Source organism: Falco cherrug, chromosome 2 (assembly GCF_023634085.1).
Source record: "Falco cherrug isolate bFalChe1 chromosome 2, bFalChe1.pri, whole genome shotgun sequence".
In the NCBI taxonomy this organism is placed as follows: Eukaryota; Metazoa; Chordata; class Aves; order Falconiformes; family Falconidae; genus Falco; species Falco cherrug.
The window spans coordinates 81,896,190-81,918,929 of NC_073698.1; the positions used below are offsets into that span (position 1 = coordinate 81,896,190).

Sequence of the window (22,740 nt, forward strand, 5' to 3'; positions counted from 1 at the left end):
AGATCTTCCAAGGTATGTTTATGGATCAAGCAGATTGACTGGAAGACTGGCAGCTGTGACCTAATGGTAGCACGAGGATGAAAGCGGTAAGAGAAATGAACTGGAAATAAAGTATGCATTTCTTAATTAAATCCGAATGGAAAGAAACTTCCTCAGTCTTAACTCTCCCAGACTCCAGGGTCTGTTCCCTTGGAGATAAGGAAAAGGAGCTATGCTCCCACCTAGCTTCTTTAATTCAGGCTGCTGGGAGACAAGCAATTGTATCTGATTGTAAGAACCAATTTTGGTTTCCCTTGAGAAGTTGATTGAGGTCTACAGAAAAACAATTAAAGAAATGTGTATTTCATACAGGAACATCTGGCTGAGCATACTGGGTTTCACACGTCTGTAAAATTTTATGTGAGGTTTCACTGGTTTTAGGCAAGAAATTTAATAACCTGGAGTATCTCAGAAACAAAACTAGTGAGGCCAGTGTTACTCTTGCTTTAAAGGCAGTAGTTTAGTTGTGAGAGAGCATGTGTGCTGAGCATATGTTCAGAAATGTTAGGAGCACATGCTCATTTAATGTCTTTCTCCCAAATGAAACTCCTCTTTTCTCCTGTTCCCATTAATTTTTGCCCATTTACCTGCTTTTAGGAGTGGAAGGAAGGTTTTTTTAAGACTAATTCTAGAAGTACTGAGAAGTTTTCTCTTGATTTTATCCGCTTTGTTGCTAGGTTTAATTTAGGTGTTGAAAGCCACATGCAGGCCTGGTTTCAAAGAGTGTTTAGAAACAAAATCCCTATAAATCTGTGTTTCACAAGACACCAAAATGCTTTTTGGAAAGATGGGTTTAGTGTCCAAACCAAAAAAAAATCCCATTCTAGTAGGAAGGAGACTCAGTTAACTTTTCTCAGCTGATTGGAACAAATAGTTATATTCACTTTTAAATTCAGAACAGATCCTCAATTTCCCTTTCTAAATCGCTTCAGTGTTGGCTTTTTTCTTCTCATTCTGCCTTTTTTTTTTTCAGGAAAGACAAGTATTCAAGGGATTGCATGGCTGATATGGCAGAGTGAAGATGGACATCATTCCTATAATATTGTTCCCAATTATCTTCTTTCCTTTTCAGGATGCATGTTTCAAGCCAATATGTCTAGCTGTGCTACACTTAAAATGGAATTACTTTTGCTGACCAAATTTCGCAAAACACTCTGGCATCCATGGCTGATAATCTCAAATTAGATATTGAAAGATATTTGGAGGATATTTTGGTGTGACTTAATATTGTAGCTTTGCACCATTAATTATCCAGGTTTTCTTGTGCTGCGTTTATATATTCTAAGCTGTATATCTTTTTACCTGTAGGATATCTGGCAGTATTGTAAACAGCTGAGCATGTGAGCTCCTGAACAGTTCTCAAAGAAGGGAACTTTAATGAAGTTCAACACTGTTACAGTTTTCCAAGTAGTCCTGTATACCTCTCATCTTGGTCCAGCTAGTTGCTGTGTTTTATTGAGAACTATGATTACACAAGAGGCTTAGCCCCAAAGACACATATTGTTAGATGCTATGGGTTAAAACAAAACCAAAAACCACTCCCACAAACCAAACTGAAAGGATAGTTTCCCACAGGGCAGCAGATGAAAAGCTGAGTGTCAGAGACAGGTACAGAGTTACAGCCTGAAGTGATGCTTTTCTGTTTCTTATTTTCCTTCTCACATCTTTGTATCTTAACATTTCTGTGCTTTACATGAATGACACTAGGTTTTTAAGTTGAGAGACCAAGGCATGCGTGAGGTACCAGTGCCGTGATTCAGCAGAGGGCACTATGTGCCTATAAACCTATGTAACTGTGAATTAACATGCAGAGTGACATCTTGGTGAAGTTAGCATCAGTTACTCCAAGGTTTAGACGATTTAGCTGAGGGAGTATCTGTGCTCATGCAGCGATGCAGAGAATGCACCATACCATCTTGTTTCTTCCAATGAAAGCTGACTGTATTTATAAGATGTTTATACTGTGCTATAAAAAATGCATGGATCATTGGCACCAGGGGCTTCAATTCACAGTATTGCATCCCACTCAGGCACTGCCTTGGTACGTAGTGTTTAGGGGAGCATGAAGTTGCCTTGTGCCTGCAAAAGCAGACTTTCTCCTGAGATCCTACTCTGCATTGAGGTACTGGTGGTATTTCCTGGCAGAGTATGTCCTTTCTCAGCTAATCATCTACTCACTCTGACAGGAGAAAGTGTGTGGGATCCAGTCCCTATGCCCTCCCGGATGCTGGGGCTGATGTTCAAGGGGCTACTGATACTCAGTTGCCATGCTGTGGGGTTTTTTCTCCCTGTAATAACCCACTTCTAATGTCAACTATTTGACCTGAAACAGAGCTGATGTATGCAGAAAGTTTATTTCTGTACTACTTATATTACATGGGTCCAGTATAACTGAGCCAAACATTGGTTGACGTGAAACAGATGGATGAGAAAATCTACTGGGAATTGTAATATTTGTGAGAAACACTGGATTTCTCATTTCCCTGTTTGTTTATTCCTGAGACAGCTGGCTTGCAAGAGTTTCCTCCCTATAGTTTCAGCTTCTTCAGTATGCTGTAGCCCATACTGCGGCAACAGCCTTTGTAAGCAGCAAGTGACCCATACAATAGCAGGTAGACCTCTAACTGCTGATGCTGGTGTTCTGTCTTTGGAAGCATTGCAAGTGGCATCATGAAATGGTTTCTAAAAAATGTATGTGTCTGTATTAAGTACAGTTAAGCCCTTAAAAAGAAAAAAAGGTAAGAAATACTTCTGAGCCTTATATACTAGTGTTGAAAATATGTCACATGATCAGAAGAGGTGGTTATTATTGCTGCTTTTGTACTACTCTGATTTTGGTATAACAATATTTGAAAAGGAAATATTTTGAGCATCTTGGGGCATATTTTTCATCTGTGTTGTGTTCTTCTTTAGAGATTTTAAAGAACCAGGAAGTAATGGAGAATGCTATTCCCAACAATATGATGGAAATAGGCAAATTTTGCCTAAACATCAAAAAGGTGGTTGTATTTGCATAAGTGCAAGTTCATCAGAAGTAGAGCTGAAACGTTTAATTTTGTTGGAGACTGCTCAGAGCTATGTGTAGTCTTTCTGTAGCACTGCTATTTTTGTTTCTGTGTAAAGCCTAGTCTTGCAGTCTCTTCTCAAACAAAACGCTGACAGCTCCTGGAGTTTTGTCTATGTAGGAAGTAAGGATCAGGCCTTAGGTAAAGTCTTAGGAGCTCTTGAAAGTAACTTTCAGAGGAGACTCCTAACTTTTGATGATTGTTTTGATTTTTCCAGATTGAAGTTTGTTCTTATGCTTTATGGGACTTGTCATCCCAGATTTCTGCACAAGAGACATACCTAAGATTTCCCTTTCAGCTGTTCAAATGCAGTGAAATAGAAGAATACTGAAACGAAGACATGTTTTCTGTGTCTCTTAGCTGTGCACTCATGAGGAAGCACTACAGGGAATTCATAAGACTTGAGTTAACTCAGAGGGGATAACTCAGGACTGCCTCTGGCAGAGCAGGAAGCTCAGAACAAAATCAATTATTGGAATAAACAAGTCTGATACTGTCCTGTTTTTTTGAGCACAGCAGTATATGTGTTTTTATAAACCTAAATCTGGGAAATGCGAGGTAATTAAAACCGAACTGATATGCTTGGTCATTGGAATACCGAGATGGTGTTCAGAGTAGTGAAGGGTGGCTCCAGTGTTCAGAAGGCGGCACAGTAGAACTGACTTCTTGCTGCCATTGGAGTTCGTTACAAAATTTTAATGTGCCCAAAAAGGCTAAGAGGTAATTACCAACATGGTTCGGATGTTACTAGCTGGGGTAGGAAGGTACTGAGTCTGAGAGCATTTGCTTTTCATTCATAGCCCTTTGGCAGCAGAGTATGAAGGTATGCCCCAGTTCAAATTAATTTCATATTGAGAGACTCCCTGATAGTACCCAAACGTCTGTGTCAGGACCAATGTTTCTAATGGAACTTGCTGAGTTAATCTCCATCTACAGGGGTATGTGTTTTCCTGATTCCAGTTTAATGTATTTAGTATGGTTGAGCACAAGAGCTGTAGAAATGCACTTTTGTTCCATGCTGAATGAAAACAAAACAAAACCAAACAGACAAAAACCCAAAACCAAAACCAATCCTCTATTTTCTGGAGTATGTGAACGTGTGCTGTGATGTCCATTCTTAAACTGAAGACGCTAGGTTTTCAGCCTTGGTGCCTCTGGTTCATGGAGTGACTGGACATCTACTCTGGCTCTGACAAAACTGCTGTTTGAAAACTTCTTAAAATTTGATGTTTGGCATTTTACAAACCATAATCTATCCTCAAAAGCACTGCAAAATGAAATTGTAGTTTTGCAGCTACTTCTTCATATGTCCATGTACCAAAGAATGAAATCCTTTCCTCCCACACTTTACTTTCTAACTTTCATTACCTTGTTGTTTCTGACAAGGTTTCTATTAGAGTTCTGCATTTGTACAAATACTAGCTGAAAAAGCCGTTGTTTCTTCACTTTTTCTAACCTGCTGGGATTTTTTTTGTAAACTAATTTTCTCTTATTCTTTTCCTTATGTTTGATTTTTGGTCTTACTGCTTTTGAAGTATCTCTCTCTCTGAATTAGAATTCCTCGAAGTTGTTAGCCGGCATTTTCCTAGGTTATATCTCATTATGTTTTTTCTGGACCGAGTTTTTACTCTTTCAGGATCCCTTTGTGCCCTTTTACTGTCCCTTCTGGTGCTTGTAAACAGCTGCGTATTTGAATAATACAATCTCTGTCCCTTCCTTCACATTATTAATAGAGGCTAAATCAGATCAAGCCTGCCACTCCTTTCTGTAAGTGGTATTTGCATACTTCTCCTCAGCAAGACACAATGTTGTTGTTATATCTGGTTCAATAATTAAATCTTGATGCAGTATTTCTTTTTAAGCTAGTGTAAATATTTTTTTAGTGATGAATCGGTGTGGCGTTGAGTCAAATATCTATTAGAATTTAGTACTTCCACCAACTGACAGTCATGCTGATGCACTGCCCGCTTAAATACATAATTTAATGTAAGTTTTGAAAAATCAGATGTGGCACACAATATGGCCTGTATTGTTTATCTATTTTATGGAGTCCAGAATACACTGTGAAAAAATGAGTAACCACATAATGCTAATGAGCATTTTTCCCTGAATTTTAAAAACTGTTATGCTGCCATCCATATAGTCAGCCAGAAAGATCCCATGTGAATAAAATAGCTCTAAAATTACCTGTTGGCTTGTACTCATAATTAAGCTAGACTTTCTGAATATCTAGTAGTGGAGATAGAGATATGTAACATTTAAGTATTAAGTATGTAACGATGTAATTATAACATTTGTATTGGTCACACTATTGGTTTCTGGAATTTATGGCTAAGGTGTTGGATAGGAAGAATGAGTCATTAATAGTAAATGCTACATTTTCTGTAGGGCTGGGGATTTTTATGTTATCAGAAACCATTTTTTTTTTCCAGGAAGGTCTCTGAGCTATGATTTTAGTGTGTAGTAAAGCTCATCACAGCTGCTTTTGTCTGATTTTGAAAGAAAAAAAAGCCCACTAAATAAAATTAACAGTTCAGTCTTTTCGTGAACATTTAGGAGAAAAAAATGTAACATATGGTTTTTTTCAGTAACAAATAGCAAGTTTTTCATCTCAGTTGTGCGGTGCTGTTCCATCTCACTTTTTTGGTCTGATCTTAGTGACTCTACTGCAGAAGTGCCCAGTATAAAGCTTTGAAGATACAAAGCAGTATCAGTTCTGCACACAACTGACTTAAATCAACTGTGCATCACGCTTCAGTCGCACATACGGAATAACAGGATTACAGAATGGTTGAGGCTGGATGGGACCTCTGGAGGTCATCATGTTCAAACACCGTGCTCAAGCAGGGTCACCTAGAGCTGGTTGCCCAGGACCGTGTCCAGGCAGCTTTTGAGTATCTCCAAGGGTGGAGACTCTACAAACTCCCTGAGCAACCTGTGCCAGTGCTTGGTCACCCTCATAGTGAAAAAGTATATCTTGATGGTCAGAAAGAACCTCCCATGTTTCAGTTTGTGCCCACTGCCTCTTATTCTGCGTGTGCACACAGACACAATCTGTCAGAGGCTGTTAACATGTATTGATTAAATTTGTACTTCCTTCCAGTGAACACTTAACTATTTGGTGCAGCTTCCCATGCATAGAAGCCATGATTTATGGGGGAGTTTAGTTTTGATTATGTTTTTGTTTCTCATCTTGTAGGGTAAGTCTTACCCCTTTAAAGGTCCATTTCCTCCTATGTGGAATCCGTTGGCCTACCTGGACTACAACAACTTATGGAGGACCATGGATGAAATGGGAAAGGAGGTATGGCACGAGCAATTGTAGCTGACTGTCTCAGCTCAGCTTTACCTCCATGAGGGGCAGAGTGAAGATGGGGCTAAGATGCAGACAAAGCTACTGTAGTTTGAACAAACCTGGTACTGGCAAGAGCAGCATCGTGCCATGCATTTTGGTGTGCACTGGTGGTCAGAGTGTGTGTATAAGTGGCATCCTTGCAGGCTCTACTGAAGGCCATGCTGCTGAAGCTGCCTGCGGTCATACCTTTGCTTTTCTGAATATATGAACATTAGGATTTATGCATGTGATTTTTAGCACTTTGCCTGACGATTGGGTAAGTAATAGTTTAAAAGGCTTGTAGACCTCAAATGTATGCCCATTTCTGCCCTCATCTTCAACTTGCCCATTTTACTTTGTTACCAGTAGCGTATGTTTTCATTGACTGAGCTACTGGGCTTTGGGAAGAGGTTGCCGTTACTTGCATAGACGAATGGGAGAGACATTCCCCAGCACTGTAGTTTGCCTTTCTAGGCAAAGTTCATAACTCTAAAATTATTCTCTAAATCTCCTAATAAAAAATAAATAAATAAATCTTAAAACAAGCAAACAAACAACAAAAACCCCTAAAAGCATCCTCTGTTAAGTTCACTATATTACCTGCCAGGAATTTGCAGGCTGAATTACCATGTAAAGATGAGATTGTGTTTGTTGTCTCTTTCTTATGCTACTCATTCATTTGATGATGAATACTCTTTTATGTCTCCTTAGATTCCCAGTGAAGCTCCATGGAAGGCTCCACATGCAGAAGAATGGGACAAAATGACTATGCAAGATTTCATAGATAAAACTTGCTGGACAAAGTAAGAAACTCTTTGATAGAAAATATAATAGCTTATATTTCATATACCTTAGAGCTCCAAGTAAGTGTTACTGCTGTGTAAACAGATATAACTACCACTAGAATACAGCCTTTTTAAAGAAATGGGGTGATAAAATCTTGTAATAATGGACCACAACACATGTCAGCACACACAGTAGATTCTGTTTTATTTCCCTAACTTTTTAGACTAGAATAAAGATAAAAGGAAAATGTATTTGGGGAGGGATATGGGTAGTACCTTCATCTGTAACGTGCACTTTTTTTCTCTTTACTGTGTGGCTAACCTTGAAGAGAGGAATGCTCTGGCTACAGCAGGTTTTTGAATCGAACTTGATGGAACAACACACATTTATTCTGTGCTGGACCAGCTGATTTTACCAAATTGCTATAAAAATAACGTTTGTCTTGAAATAGCACTAAATCACTTTAACACCTATCATTCTATTGTTTAACTGCTGTACCATATACCAACTAGGGAAACTGAAAATGCTTCCTGTTTTTATGTATATATCAAAGCAGTTTTTCTTTACTTGCCATTCAACGACGGTTTGATTGGTTTTCTTCGCGCTGAAGAAAAAAATCATTAATTCTGCCTCGCTGTAAATCAATTCAATTTCTACAGCAACCTATTCAGAATTGCTAAGCACCTGACACACGGCTGCCGTGAACCTGCACGAGCTTGGTGCAGAAGCCTGCTAGCACCCACTCAAGCTGACACTGTCCTCAACAGAGGCATTTTTACAGCTTCAGCCAGCCTCTAGAGAGAAACATCATCATTGTTAATGGACAGTAGGCTCTTGTCCAAAATCTTTTAATGTTCTGGTTGTTTTGCTTTAACAAGAGTGACAATTGCATAAAAGCATATAGAAAGCCTTTGTCATTTGTATCACTGTCCATATTTAGTAAAACCAGATAGAAATGTATGCTTTTAGTTTTGCTGGCCATCTGAACCTCTGATTTGGTAAGGAACTATACAAGTTAGCAAAACGCCACACATCAGTAGTCATTCAGGGTCTGATAGCTCATGGACTACAGTGATTTTTTCAAACTCTGATGGAATAAGACTTGACATTTTACCTGAATATTGGCATAACTGTCAGCCTCCCTTAATTCCAAGATGCTTTTCAGATTTTGTATGTGCATCTCAGCTTGATTTGCTCAGTTTGTTCAAGATGTAGGTAACATGCCATAGAAACTTCCCAGCCTGGAAGGTAATGATCCAGAAGGGTAATCTTCTACTATTTCCTGCCATCTAACAGACTGTACCAATTTGCTTTTGGCTAGAGTTGCAGGCTGGAAATACCCCAAGTGCTCTTGGTTGAAATCATACTGCCATTTCTAGGTAAAATCCCAGGAAAAACTGGGGAACAGAAATGCTGAAAAGCAATGAGAGGTGGCAGAAACTAGGAGAATTTAACCACCATCTAATAGCTTCTGCTTATGAAATATTAATAAATGCATGCAGTAATTCTCCCATTAGACAAAATATCTTTCAGAACTGATCATGTTTTACAGTATGTGTTTATACAGACAAAAAATGATACATATTTTCTGTATTATTTTTGTCTGTCGAGAATGAAGCCAGAATGCACCCATATTTCAGAAAATGGGTCAGCTTTTTACTTCAGTGGGACTTTGCATTTTTAGAAAGGACAGAGGATGCCTTTTTTCTATATAGAACTACAGCTGTTTGAAATCTTATTTCTGAGGGGGTGGGGTGGGTGTTTTGGTTTTTTTTTGGGGGTATTGTTTTTTGGAAAGTTCAAAGACTGCAGAAAGAAAGAAGCAACTAAGTCAATTCTGCACTGGCTTTGGAAGTTATTGATTGCCTGATGCCTTGCATATGAAATGCCTATAGAATCTCAGACCCTGTCAATCACAATGCAGTTAAGCAGAGCGTCTCCTGGTCCTGTCTATGTCCCTTTAAATTCCTCCTCAGAGTGAGGGCAGAGGAAGTATTTACTTCTAACAGGAGGAATGTTTCCCTGAGCCTTAATTAACTCTGTCCTAGTGCACCCCAGAATCTTGTATAGGTTTATACAGTGATTTTCAGTAGAACTGTTGTGAAAGCACCAACCAGAGTTCATAAAGCAATGATCCTTTTTCAGACACAGGCCACTTTTTCAGTTCTGTGTTCATCACCATTGGCTGCCAGAACACTATTTAAAATACTGAGTTGAGGAACCAAAAGTATCCTTTCCCCTTTCTTGCCAGACTTTTGCATGAATGTGTATATGCTGTTTCTTTGCTTCTGGCTTCCTACTTACATTTCTTTCCTTTTTGTGTTCCATCTGCAGCACCCTCCCTGAGCACAGCAGAGGAACAGGCAGTGAGAGGATGCTGACTAACCCAGAGAGCTTAGATAATTAGCTTAGAAAAGTTCACTAACTTTTTTTATGACAACTGTTGAATAATCTTTGTGCTGTGTGCTTGAGGGGCAGGCATTTAGCAGGTGCTCTGAATCTAGGGTGACAAGCAAATTGTATTAGTAACATAGAATGACAAAAGCCTTCATGGGCTCTTGTGTCTCCTGAAGCCCTAATTCAGTTGGAATACAGTAGTGCTTGATTAGCAGTTTTTTGTAGGGTTACTTGAAAAATGTTGCATAAAGGGAATTGATAGTTTCCTACTTCAACTGAAATTAAGAAATCCTTTGCCCACAGTGAAAGAAGAGGTTGCCAAAGACAGTCTCTCCCCTACTCAAAAACAATCTTGTCACCCTTCTTCAGTTTTTAAATTAACTCACTTTCTTGTCTTTGTTGCAGTGCTGCCAAGAGTTTTGCAACTCTGTTTGTGAATGTGGATGTCACTTCTGAACCCCACGAGGTCTCTGCCCTTTGGTTTTTGTGGTATGTGAAGCAGTGTGGTGGGACAGCAAGGATATTCTCAACGACCAATGGAGGACAGGTACTGTCAGCCATCACCTTCTGCGGCTTGTGACAGGCCTTGTCTTGATTTCATTCTTTTGCTTGTTTATTTTAGTTCAGAGGGCAAACTGAGCCATCCATGATTTTGAGCCAGTAGCACATTGATAACTAGTTCTATTCATTTACACATTAATCTGGATGTTGCAAAATAGTGTTGAAGGCTGTTCCTGTGCTGAAGGCATTGGCCCCGGGATCAGCAGATTTGTATCCCGACTCTGGCTTCCTTTTGGGCTCTGTTTAGAACATGTACTTTGCCTATCCATGCTGACAAAATAAGGTTTTACTTATGCTTATTTCTGTCATGAGGCTGAAGCAAGCCTTACCACTTTGGAAGCACTTAATGGAGATGTCAATATTAGCTGCACAAATCTGTAGAGTGCTCCACATTAATACTGAAAATATAGCCCAGAGCTGGGTTCCTAAAGATGCAAGCTTCCAAGGATTACAATTCTTAAGATTTTAAAATAATTCTGAAGAAATTGAACACCCCTGCTTAAATAGGATACTCCTTTGAAAAGTTTGAAATCTGGTGCATTAGTGCTGCTTTTGCATTTCGAGGAAGTAAAGACGCTCCTAATGATCTTCTACTTGAGAAATGCAAAATTTACTAATTGTATGAGAAACAATTGTATTTTTGGAAATGCAAATTATTTAATAATAAATAATACTTAAAATTACAAATTCATTAAAACATGTTAAAATGCATAAATATTCATATATAATCAACAATGATAGATAATGTAACTGCAAATATGTTTAATAAAATATTGTTTGAGTTCTGTATTACGTTAGAGGTAATTTGAGTTTAAATTAAGTCAAATTATATACTGCAGGAGATATTTTTGGAGTGAGCTACGTCATTATACCTTGTTATTTATTGTGAGGATCAGGGGTCCTACCTCTGATACACAGACCTCCGCAGGGGTAAGAGTGAACTCAGAGAAGGGCTGAAAAGTTTAAGCACTTTTCAGAAGTCTTGCTGATTCACACAGGCCTGTCAAATCCATTTGGAGACCACGTGAGAAGGGATTTTCTCATGGAGTTGCTGATACTTCTAGTTTTGGCTGGTGGTCAAAAATGGGAAGTACCTGAGGAGCTCACCGAAAGAGAAAATAACACGGATGTGTTTTCCTGGTGAGATTGCCAAACTTCCCAAAAATGTTTTGATAACAATGGGAAGAATGGGGTTTGTTTTCGATGCCAAGCAAAATGTTTTTCATGATACACCCTTCACAAGTGCCAGTCTGCTGAATCTGCTTTGCTGAGTTGTTTTCTGTGTTTCAGGAGAGGAAGTTTGTTGGGGGCTCTGGCCAGATAAGTGAGAAAATAATGGAGCGCCTGGGAAGCCGAGTGAAGCTGAGGAAGCCAGTTGTCCACATCGACCAGTTGGGTGAAAGTGTCATAGTGGAAACATTAGATCATGAATTATATGAGGTACTGAAACCTTTAACATTTAAGCAACTGTTAGTGCTGGGATAGCTAGAAAAACTTTAGCTTTTCCTTTTCGACATCTCCAAAATCCTGTACAAAAATGCAGCAGATTTAACTGACTGAGAGGAAGTCACACTTCCTGATTGTGTCAAAGAAATAGCAATGATAGAGCTTTAAAGTGATGCCTGAAAAGCAAAGTGTAAATTCAAACTCTTCCTTTGCTAGTGTCTCATCTTTGTGTTCAGTTACCTTCCAAATTAGAGGGTAACTGTAAGGTAAAAAAAAATGCAGCTTAGTAATAGATTTTCTGTGAAAAACATTGCAGGCTTTGCTTCCAAGTTGTAACAAAGGAGTCCAGATGGAAGGGAGACCAATGGACTCTTAAAACATAGTGCTTTTTTTGAAACATTGGAGAAAGAGCAGCTGCCCATCATTCAAACAGATGGCTGTTTATATAATGTTTGTTTGTTGTTTAACAAGCAAGATTTTGTGAGGGTTCAGTTTTGCAATTCTTATGCTAAATGCCAAAATTGCTTCAGAAGATACGCCTTGCAGCCTGCCCAGGTGTCTGCCAAGATCATTAGAGCAGTATGTTTAGAATGAAGTAGTGGATAATGGCTTATGTATAATTTCTTTTCCAGGGCAAATATGTGATCAGTGCCATTCCCCCAGCTCTTGGTTTGAAGATTCATTTCAACCCACCTTTGCCCCCAATGAGAAACCAGCTCATCAACCGAATTCCCATGGGTTCGGTCATCAAGTGCATTGTGTACTATAAGGAAACTTTCTGGAGGAAGAAGGGTATTACATTTTTTTTTAAAGGAATAGTAGTGACTGAGAGGGGAAAGAGGGTACGTGGTAACGGAGCAGACTTTGAGTTTAGAGTATGCAGGACCTTAGAAGGAGACTTCATACACTTCTATGCCATTTTTGCCATCCCTTGTTTGAGAAACTTGAGAGATCGATTGGGAAGAGAGGGTGGATGGGGGAATAAAAAGAAGGAGGTTGGCATGAAGGGATAACTCATTCCTGTTGCTTATTGCCTTGGTTGTTCTTTGTTATCCTTTCCTTTTCTTTTAGTGGCACCTGGGTATGAGATGAGTCTCTCCCACTTGTACAGTAATGTAAAGGTACAAGTGATGTGTGATGGAAAGAGGTTTTATACCATTGGTTATCGGCCTGTAGAAATTCTGCCTTCTGCATGCACTGGGCAGGATTAATTTAAGGTGTCCTCACATAGAGATCCCCATCTGAGCCAGTCATCCTGAACTCTCTTTACATGCTGAATACTTCCATCATGATTCCTCAGCTCTCTTTTAGAACGTACCAAATCTAAGACAAAGTGCAGTGTAATAGCACCCATTTCTCATCACTGGTTTATGAGTCCACATCTGCATTTGTGTACAAATGTCATCCATCCTTCATCTTTGTGAATGATTTTAAGACTTTTGTATCTTGGCATATTCTGGCTATTTGGTTTGGGATGGGTTGGCAAGAGGTGACTCCCATTTCCTGATAGAACCACTAGTATGCATACTGTGCTTTGCTAACACCATTGTTCTTCTTTTAAGAACAATTTATTTTCTCCAAACCCTTCTTGTAAGAATAACTGTGTTTTCAAAACAATGTATGAACATTAATGTCATATATGGAAACAACTGTGGTAGTGGCGCTTGAACATCTTCAGAATCTGAGAGCAATCTGTTTCAGTGCAATTAATAATTACCTTGCTAACTGGGTTACAGAATAATTTATTTTTCTATCATGAATTCAACAATAGGAGATTCCTTTACTGACTTTCTGTTTTAAAGATGCTTGAAAAGTATTGTTGATTTTCAGCACATCTCAGATCTAAACTTTCCCTTCTGGAGATCATCTAGCACTTCTTTGACTCAAGGCAACACCACACTACACCGCCTTGCAGATCAGCAAGGGAGCTGTGTGCTAATCTTTGTTACTTGATGTGGGTCACTTGGTTATTTTGTTTTCCTTTGTTTTCATTTCTCCCTGTATTAGAATCAGAATCAGAGAATGACAGAGATTGGGAGGGACCTCCGGACGTCATCTAGTCTCATGCCTTGCTCAAAGCAAGGTGAATTTAGGTCGGGTTGTTTAGGGCTTTTCCATTCAAGTTCTGAGTATTTCACAACTCCTTGGAAGCTTGTTCCAGCGTTTGGTTACCTGGATCCTAACTTCTTTTACACTTTGTGCTTAACAGGGTATTGTGGTACCATGATCATTGAAGATGAGGATGCTGCAATTGGTTTAACACTTGATGATACTAAGCCTGATGGCAGCTTTCCTGCCATAATAGGGTAAGAGACAAAGAAAGTGTCTAGTTAATGCCTTTTTATTTTGTTTTAGAGGCAACAATTGAACCTGCTACTTTTGAAGGGAGACACTTTAAAATAGTAATTTTTTAATACTTTAAAAGGGTTGAGTTTCTCAGTGTGTGGTGAATATATTCTATGATTTTTTCTTTCAAAAAAAGTTATCTCTATGATTTAATCGCTAGTTTAAAAAATTAAATTCTGTTTTTCTTCTTTTTCTAACTGTCACCTTTGGCCTTTTTCTGTGGCAAAGTACAAAACTGGAGAAGAGGAAAGGAAGGAGAAGAAAAAAAGGGGTTGTTGCAGAAATGTAAAATTTTCTCCAAATATTTTACCTCCCCCAAATCTTTCAGTTCTTTAAGTGAAAAATTGTTTTCTAGTATTATAGTTTGTTTGGTTCTGTTTCTTTAAACAGCCAGAAAGCATGATCAGTCTTAGAAAGTTTATTAAATGATAATTTCCACTTCAATCCCAGGCTTCATCTCTTGTTGCTATATGCCTGCACCCACTGCTGTGTAAAATTAAGGTCATTGGGAAACAGCTCATACAAATATTCTAGCCTGAATCTCAGAGTAATTCCTTCCACAGTGAGTCCTTCAAGCAGCCGGCAAAGCAAATAACATTGTACAGCGAGGTGAAATGGGTATTTTGGATGGAGACCCAAAAGCTAATATTATGAATTGCAGCATCCCATCATAGGGTACTGGCATTTTAAATAATGTAGTAACATAATGGAAGTAAATTGTTTGTGGTCTTCCTACAGCTTCATTCTTGCTCGGAAATGTAGAAGGCTGACAGGTCTCACAAAAGAAGAAAGGTAAGCACAAACACTGGAGATCTGCATGGAATCTGCATCAAAATCTTGTTACAAATGACCAGAGCAGGAAAAAAATGCCCCGATTTGAAGGAATGTGTCTGTAACCTTGTGACAGTTTGCAGACATGTCACTTTAAGGAAGAAGGTATTGCTTGTTTTTGGATGAAGGCCCCACAGGGTTCCCACAAACCAGCAGCAGATGTGGCAGGTAGCCCCTGCCCTTGGGAAACTCTGTGGTCCTGGTTCTCATTTTCCAGCAGAGCTGCTCTGCTTATATGGCTCTAGCAAAAGAACTGCTTTAAGCTGCTGAATATGAAAGTAGTGTAGATATTCTGCTGCCCTCACTGGGAAGGGTCCAGTGCTAGCCTCACCCCTGACACCACCACCACTGCCCTGCCCTGCTGTTTCGCTGGCTTCCTGCAACTGCACTGAGCTCTTTGAAAGCTTGTTGGAAAAGACAGGTTTGGCCACTATGCTTGATTTTTTTATTTTTTTTTTTCTAATCACCCTGGAGGATCCTTTCAGTATTTGTAACTTAGTGGAACCTTGAGGCTGCTGTAGCTGCCATGAACAAGACTCCAGCATCATGAAGGGGTCAAAAAGCTGCCTCCAGCTCTCCACCTTTAGTTATGGGGGGAAAAAATGTCCTTCAGGCACAGATGAAAGTCTTTTTTACTGTCTTCTTGAAACAAATCTCTGCATACAGTACAGCTCTTTGGTTTATTACTAAAATAGAATTTACAAAGTAATGAGTTTTTTCCATCACACTGATTCACAGTATCTGATCAAATTAAAGCTACAAGTAAAGAGTGTGGGTATGAGAGCCTCATTTTGACATGGAGAAAATGCATTTGTTTTTAAAACATGCCACAAGAAATACGGTGTCCAAGTAAACATTTTTCCAGTACTAGCTAGTCTAACTAGAGAAGATGTAGTCATCTCGGATTAGGTTTGCAGGTAGTCTAGCAGTCTGTGGATAATGGGTGTAAGTGGGGCTGTCAATGTCCCAGTCTTTTGAAATGACAGCCTGATACTGCAGAATACTTTTAATTTTGGCAGGAATGGACAAGGCAGCCTTCTCCTCAGCACTCAGGCTTTGAGATAGACCCCAAGCAGGTGACTGACAATAGTGGTAGTGTAGGTATTCTGAAATCCAGTGTGCCCAGTATTTTAAACCATCGATTTAATATCATTAAACACCAGATGATGTCTTACACTCTGTGTCAATACACTGGATACAACTAAGCGTTTGCAGTTTTGAGAACAGTTGCTGCTTCTGTGAAATGAAGGGCTGTCCTGGCTGCTTGCAAAGTCCCATGAAGGAAAGGTTGCTTTCCTGTGTGCTTTAGAAGCATTAGCACAATTATCTAACCTTGCTGCTGCTTACAGCCAAGTTTTAAACAAAAGGATTTTGAACTCTTGTCTTTCAGGGAACAAACCATAGACTAGGAGGACTTTGCTTTAGTAAAGAATGGTTATGAAATATACTTACATGGGTACCTAGCAGAGGTACCCTGTTGCAGGGGTAGCTTTCTGGCTTCTGTAGTCCTGGCTACAAGCAGCTGAGGCAGGAACCCACTGGGCTGCGCTGCAACTCATCTGCTGTACGTGAGCACAAGTCTCCTTCCAGTAGAAATTGGAGTTCAGAAGGCAGAGTGCAAACCTGGACCTTCTCCCGGTGTACCCTCAGGGTGCAACCAGTTTGTGTTGTTTAGATGGGGACTATGCAGGGAGGGATCTCTTCTGCGGACAGGCTTCTTGTGGCACCCTACAAAGAGTGCATCTCGCTGAGGTGCTGTGCTTGCCTATCAACACAAGCTGGACTCTCCCTTTATTGCATTGATGACAGGGTAAGGTTTTCGGTAATCCTTGCATATGAAGAACAGGATGTAGAGTCCATGGCAGCTGTCCTAAATCATGGCTGGGAACAGCAGTTGTGGGAGGGGATGGAAACCATTTTACAGCCTAAGCCAGACTGAAGAGAATAAAACTCACTGCTGCCGTCCAGCTCGTCTTCCAAGGTGCCAATGAGTAATTACAGTGGTTAGATTGTGCCCTACCTTTCACAGCTGTGCAATGAAGGTGATGGCATCACATGCTGCCATGGAATAAGAAACCAGGGAAAAGGGTTGAGTGTCTGCATGTGCACTTCTTCCACTCAGGGCACAGTGCAACTCTTAACAGGACCTTACCTAGGTAGCTCCAGACGTCACATTCCTTTTATCTAGTGCTGGTGGCAATTTCACAGCTGACTCCAAAGACAAGAAATAAGGATTTTACTTGCTGTGTACTTCATATGTTCAATGCTAGCATTAACCATCAATCCATAAATATGCATTTATTTAAACTATTCAAGGACAAAAAGTGCAGATGTTGCAGAGAGACCAGCACATCTGCAAGGGTTGCTCTTACTGTGGGAATATCCTCGGTGATAAATTACTGTTGGTACAATTCAATCCTTTAGAAACTGCTTTTCTGTGATTTTTTTTTTCCTGACAAATAATACCTTATTATTGATAAATAATTCCTTCCAAGGTTGAAATTTCTGAAGAGTCTGAAGATGCCCTTGACTTGAAGCTTAATATTTTCTTCTGCATGGTTATATTAAACTAACTTTTATCTGTTTGCAATGTAGTTAGCAAACAGCAGTGAACTTGCACCTCCTTGGAGCCCTGCAGTTGGCCGTACATGAGAATTCCTACCAGCCTCTGGTATGCCATTTCCAGGCTCCCTGGAGGGTCTGCAAGTCACATGTGAAGAAAAGGCAGGGCACAGGCACCTCTAGAGGGGTCCTTTTCATCCCTGTCATGGTGCTGGGAGGAGCAAAAGCAGATAGGTCCCAAGGTGATAACCCACTTCCTTGTGGAGCTCTGTGGTGCTGACCTGCCCTGAAATCAGGAGCCGGTGGGCATTTGTGAGAGGTGGTGGGCAGACCTCAGCAGAGGCTTTGCTAGATCATGCTTTGAAAATTGCTTTATTCTGTTCAGATACTGGGTAGGTGCTGGTGGTCTGCGGGGCACAGTGGTCACCTCACTTAGGGAGAGACAGAGAGAGAGATATGGAAGAAATGTTCCCTTTTGTTATGGCTGTGCCTGGATTCTGACTGCAGAGAGGATGTTCGTAGATAGATCCTGCAGTCCTCCTCTGAGTCACTGTGTCACCATGCATTTCTGCTTCTCAAGCAGGGTGACCCTTGTCCTCTGCCCCAGGGCACAAGGAAGGGGCTGCTTCTGTCCTCTCTGCTGCTTCTGGGCTTGATATGTGCCAGCAGCAAAATCACCCCATGGCTCTTCCTGAACTGTAGCAGCCTTCACTTTCTTGCTCAAGCCCCAACCTGCACAGGAGGGCACCTTCTTCAAGGCCCTTCAGGTTTCCTTATTATTTTATTTTTTTTGTGCTCATCCCCTTTCTGTAGCATTCTTTGAGTCCAGCTGCTCATGGGTTTAGCTGGGCTCCTGTATAGTTGGGTTGCTTCATACAGCAGTACGGGTACGGTTTCCTTGTATACTTACATAGCTGCAAGCGTAGCCCATACAGTTACAGAGCTGGGACTGGTTTATTTCTGTGCCCAGCATGGCTTTCTGTGAAGCACAGGATTTGCTTCTGGAAGTAAACACCTTTCCAGTGTTGTGTTTGGATGTTTGTTTTTCACAGTTGTTAATTATTATTTCATTTTGATCTTGTGTTTGGGAATTGGTGTGCAGCTAACAGTAAACAGTAAGACTCGTAGGAAGAAACTTACTTGCACTTGGGGTTTGCTACAGAATGAGGTATATTCATGGATTTATAGACTCATAAACTGAAACAGGAGGAAATTTTATAGATACAGAAATAAAGTACCGATTCCCTGAGAGCCTCAGTCTATCAACACCTGCATCTTTGTAGGAACAAACCGTAAGTTAGTCTATGTGACAAGACAAAAAATTGCTATGACTTACTACTTTTCTTTCCTGGCAGTCTGGAGAACCTTCAGATAATGTATGGATTTGGGCTGCTAGAGGTATCTTCAGGGAACAACTTGCATAAATGCTGGTAAAACCAGCACTTACACAGCACAGGAGTTTATTTCTAGTGACCCAGAGGCTGACTAATTAAGACAGATCTCAAAAAGCTGGAACCTGAAGTTCAAGCAGATACTGCTCCTTGTTCTCTTGGAACTAGGACATACTAGAGGTGGCTTGTTTTCTCCTTTCCTCACACAGAAATCTTCTGTTGCTCTTCTCTTGCAGGAAGATGAGGCTGTGTGAGCTCTACGCAAAGGTTCTGGGATCAGAGGAAGCTTTACATGTAAGCACGAAATCAAAACCATTGCATCTCTTGTCAGACTTGCTGAGCTTGGGAAGGGCAGAATGAAACTGGAATTCAGCAGTGCTGTGGCACAGCACTGTGTAGTGTTTTTGGAAAAGGTACCTCTATGGGAGCACTTGCTGCCCTTTCTAGAGGAGTGGAGAGAATTATGGTAAGTCTTGGGCTGTGCTTGACAGTGAGGATAAGAATGAGCTTCCGAAACATTTAAAAGGCAGGTATGTTCTTGTACAGCTTCATGGGTAGCATTCACAGTGCTTACCACCATAAACCTCAGCTGTTTTCAAATGTGACAGGCTTGCCTTTCCCCCTCAGGCTATGTTGATCATGATGTTTCTTCTCTCTTACTAGTTGCTAAGATCCATTGCTGAATGTGTTGGGGTGTTTTTGCATTTTCCTTGCCGCCTTTTCCCTGTAATGGTAAATACCTGATAGGATTTGTGTGATCTCACACTTAGTGTATGTGATCAATGCCATTTACCCTTTAACGGCAATTTTACATGGTTTAAATGTTGTAGACACCAGTCTCGAGATTACATCATTTTAAACATGATATTGTAGACAGAACCATGCAAGTGCCATGCTTTGCATTTTTAACAGTATATATTTGTATCCAATGCATATATTACAAGCATTATACATGTGTATACCAGAGGTTAATATTGCTTTACATGGCTCAGAGCATAAATTTACATTGATAGATTAAGAGGATTATGTTCTACAGTGGCCAGATTAGCTAGGTCTTTTTAAGAATAGCTAGCAGCATCTAAAACTAAAGGCTTATTGTGCCAGATCCATGTTGCATTAAGAGACTTGTTAAATGTGCTCATTTTGTCAGGTGTTGACATGCAACAAACCATAAGCTGTTCTTCTCTGCTGTCTCCTTAGTTCTTTTATTAGCTTCTTCAGGACTTTGTCCTTTCCTTGAGTGGATTAATATCTGTTTTACAGCCAGTGCATTATGAAGAGAAGAACTGGTGTGAAGAGCAGTATTCTGGGGGCTGCTACACAGCCTACTTCCCACCAGGCATAATGACTCAGTATGGAAGGTACAATGTCTATTTATAGTGGGCTTCGAAGTGGTAAGATAAGACCAAGTTAATAAATATTCTCAGAAAGGTTCATAAATCCTCTGTCACTGTTTTCTTTATACCTTTAAGATCACTGGGGAACATTTTAAGCCAGTATCATAACCTTCCACTTGTCTTGGTTGGGTTTTTTGATGGATGAGTACAGTATCATTAGGGGGTTTTATTCACGTTTGTTATTTGGTGAATACAGCCGAGCAGGTTCTCGGAAGGGAGCTGGGGAAGCTTTCACAATCTGTTTACAAAACTAGCTTTGGGTATTTGAGATCGGCGTTACCGTTTCCAGCACATCTTTAGTTGGTATTTTATAAATACTGGCAGTGAATTAATTCTTGCCAACATTGACAGTGATGAGTGATTTCTTTGGACTGTTCCTTTCTGTTTAGCAGTCAAGGCTTAATATAGTAATCAGTGTGCCATTGTACACAGTCGTCTCTGACATAATTATTTTTGCATGAAAACAAGATTTACCAAAGAGAAAAAGGCTTACTGGTCCAACTGGTGATTGGATTCAGATACATAGTTCTTAATGTGGTGGCATAGCCTTACTTTTAAAGTATAAGTTTTCACAATTTAAAAAGAACTTAGAGCAATAAAGCAGTTGTACTGAAGACCATATGGAAGCCTTAGTATTTAAAGTAATTTTAATGGTATTTATTGCAAATTCTGGCAAAAATAGAGTAAAACAACTTTTTTTTATTATTATTTGCTTGTTACTTTAGATATCGTGGGGATGTACTTCAGAATGCTACACTGTGCCAGTAATGTCTAGCATGGGTATTTATGGCACTAACTGAAATCATGAGACAGAATAAATCTCATCTCAAATGCATTGTCTTTTACACCTGTGAGCAGTGTAAATGTTTAGTAAATATGAACACTGTTGTGTTTACTGTAAGAAATGAAATGCAATGCAGACTACCTTTCCAGCTGAACTTACCAGGAATTACTATCTTTATGTGCTCACTGTTATTTAAATTTTTTATTCTACTATTAACCCAAGGATTTCAGTTCTCTTTGCTGATATGGCTGATGTGACTTAGTGCTTGTCTCCCCCTCCAGGATCATTCGGCAGCCCATTGGCAGAATCTATTTTGCTGGCACAGAGACAGCCACAGAGTGGAGTGGATACATGGAGGGGGCCGTGCAGGCTGGAGAAAGAGCAGCCAGAGAGGTATGGATTCAAGCCCAAAACAGGTGGCACTGTCAAATATCCTATGGAAAATGAAAGATGTTCTGGTTGGAGGTGAAATGGGAACTGAGTGTTGATAGCTTCAGGCATTCTGAAATCTGGATGTAAATCCCTGCAAAGGGGATAGACTTCAAAAAGGATGATGGTTTTGCACTTAGATTTGGAATGCTTAGTAAGGGCTCTCTATTTCGTCAAACTCTTCTCTGTTTCCAGGATCTAAATCCTTTCTTCTTTAACGGAAATCCCACATTCTCACCTAGTATTTTTTCCCCCCAAATGGGCACTTTGTTAGTCATCATACTGAGAGATCACGGCCATTAGCCTCACTAGGAACAGCTCAGTTCTGCAGCTCTACACACCAAGCTAGTCTCTTCCTCAACTCTTTCCAACAATACCATTGACACAGTGATATGCCGTTGAGACAGCCTTATGTAAAGTCATTAAACAATGACTTAAAATATTTTCCTTCTGAAAAAATGCCAATTCCTCATGTATTTCCAGGAATATTGCAGTTTATGAAGCAGCAAAAGAAGTTCCATCTGTTTTATGAGCTGGAGGGAACCTAGTGGCTAAAATCTACAGTAATTGAACAGAAATTGGCCTGGAAGGGATCTGGAGAGTTTGTGTAGCCCCTACACCTGCCCCAAAAGACAGAGATCAACTGTCCCATTTTTGGAGGTTATACGTAACCTGTTCCAGAAAACCTGCAGAGCCTCTCTAATGCAGGGACATTGCAGCAGAACCTTCATAGGCCTCAGCAGGGAAGTTGGCAAGGGAGGTTGACTGGTAAAAATTTTGATGCTTTCCTTTCCTCGTTTACTTGTGAAAGGAAAATATGTTTAAAATCTAGTGCAAGGGTGTTTCTCACGTTCCTGTATTGAAAAGTTGGTGGGGTCCCGGAATCTTGTCTAGAATAAAAGCTCATCGTAAAAGACAGAAAATCTTAAATCTGCAAGTGCCTGGTACAGGAAAAACAATATCAGCACCTCAGTTTTATTTTACTGTAGAAGTTAATCTTACTGTCTTTCATGACTCTTTTCAGATAATTTTTGCTATCCTACTGATCTCAAGTATCTTTGATACTTTGAACAGTTACTTTTCCATTGTGAAGGTTTTCTTTTTAGTCTTGCTTTTCTCTGGTTGAAAGTGGTGGTCTGTCATCACTTACAGGATTCTGTTCCTCTTCCGACATCACGGTAAAATTAGCAAAACCAGCTACTTGTGGCTATATGGCTCGCCTATGCAGTAGCTGGTTTACGCACACCTCACTTTGCCATGAGTGTATACGTAACTCTGTCATACTCATATTACCAGGTTCCCATGGGACCAGTTAAGTTCCAATATCTTGCATGGACTAACTAGGCATAGAGCGGTTTTCCTGTTACTGTTT

General features: G+C 40.0%; 1 protein-coding gene across 4 annotated transcripts in view; it reads left to right on the forward strand.

Moving 5' to 3' along the window:
• LOC102058351 (amine oxidase [flavin-containing] B) overlaps positions 1 to 22,740 on the forward strand; it is a 55,283-nt gene that overhangs the window by 27,264 nt on the left and 5,279 nt on the right. For 3 of the 4 annotated variants that reach the window (XM_055701408.1, XM_055701410.1, XM_055701411.1), the window contains exons 4-13: positions 6,304 to 6,408; positions 7,150 to 7,241; positions 10,027 to 10,168; positions 11,473 to 11,622; positions 12,261 to 12,420; positions 13,838 to 13,934; positions 14,713 to 14,766; positions 18,995 to 19,052; positions 20,022 to 20,119; positions 21,221 to 21,332. In XM_055701408.1, the coding sequence (XP_055557383.1) occupies positions 6,304 to 6,408; positions 7,150 to 7,241; positions 10,027 to 10,168; positions 11,473 to 11,622; positions 12,261 to 12,420; positions 13,838 to 13,934; positions 14,713 to 14,766; positions 18,995 to 19,052; positions 20,022 to 20,119; positions 21,221 to 21,332 (1,068 nt within the window). The remainder of the gene's footprint in view (positions 1 to 6,303; positions 6,409 to 7,149; positions 7,242 to 10,026; positions 10,169 to 11,472; positions 11,623 to 12,260; positions 12,421 to 13,837; positions 13,935 to 14,712; positions 14,767 to 18,994; positions 19,053 to 20,021; positions 20,120 to 21,220; positions 21,333 to 22,740) is intronic. The other variant, XM_055701412.1, reaches the window with a different exon arrangement.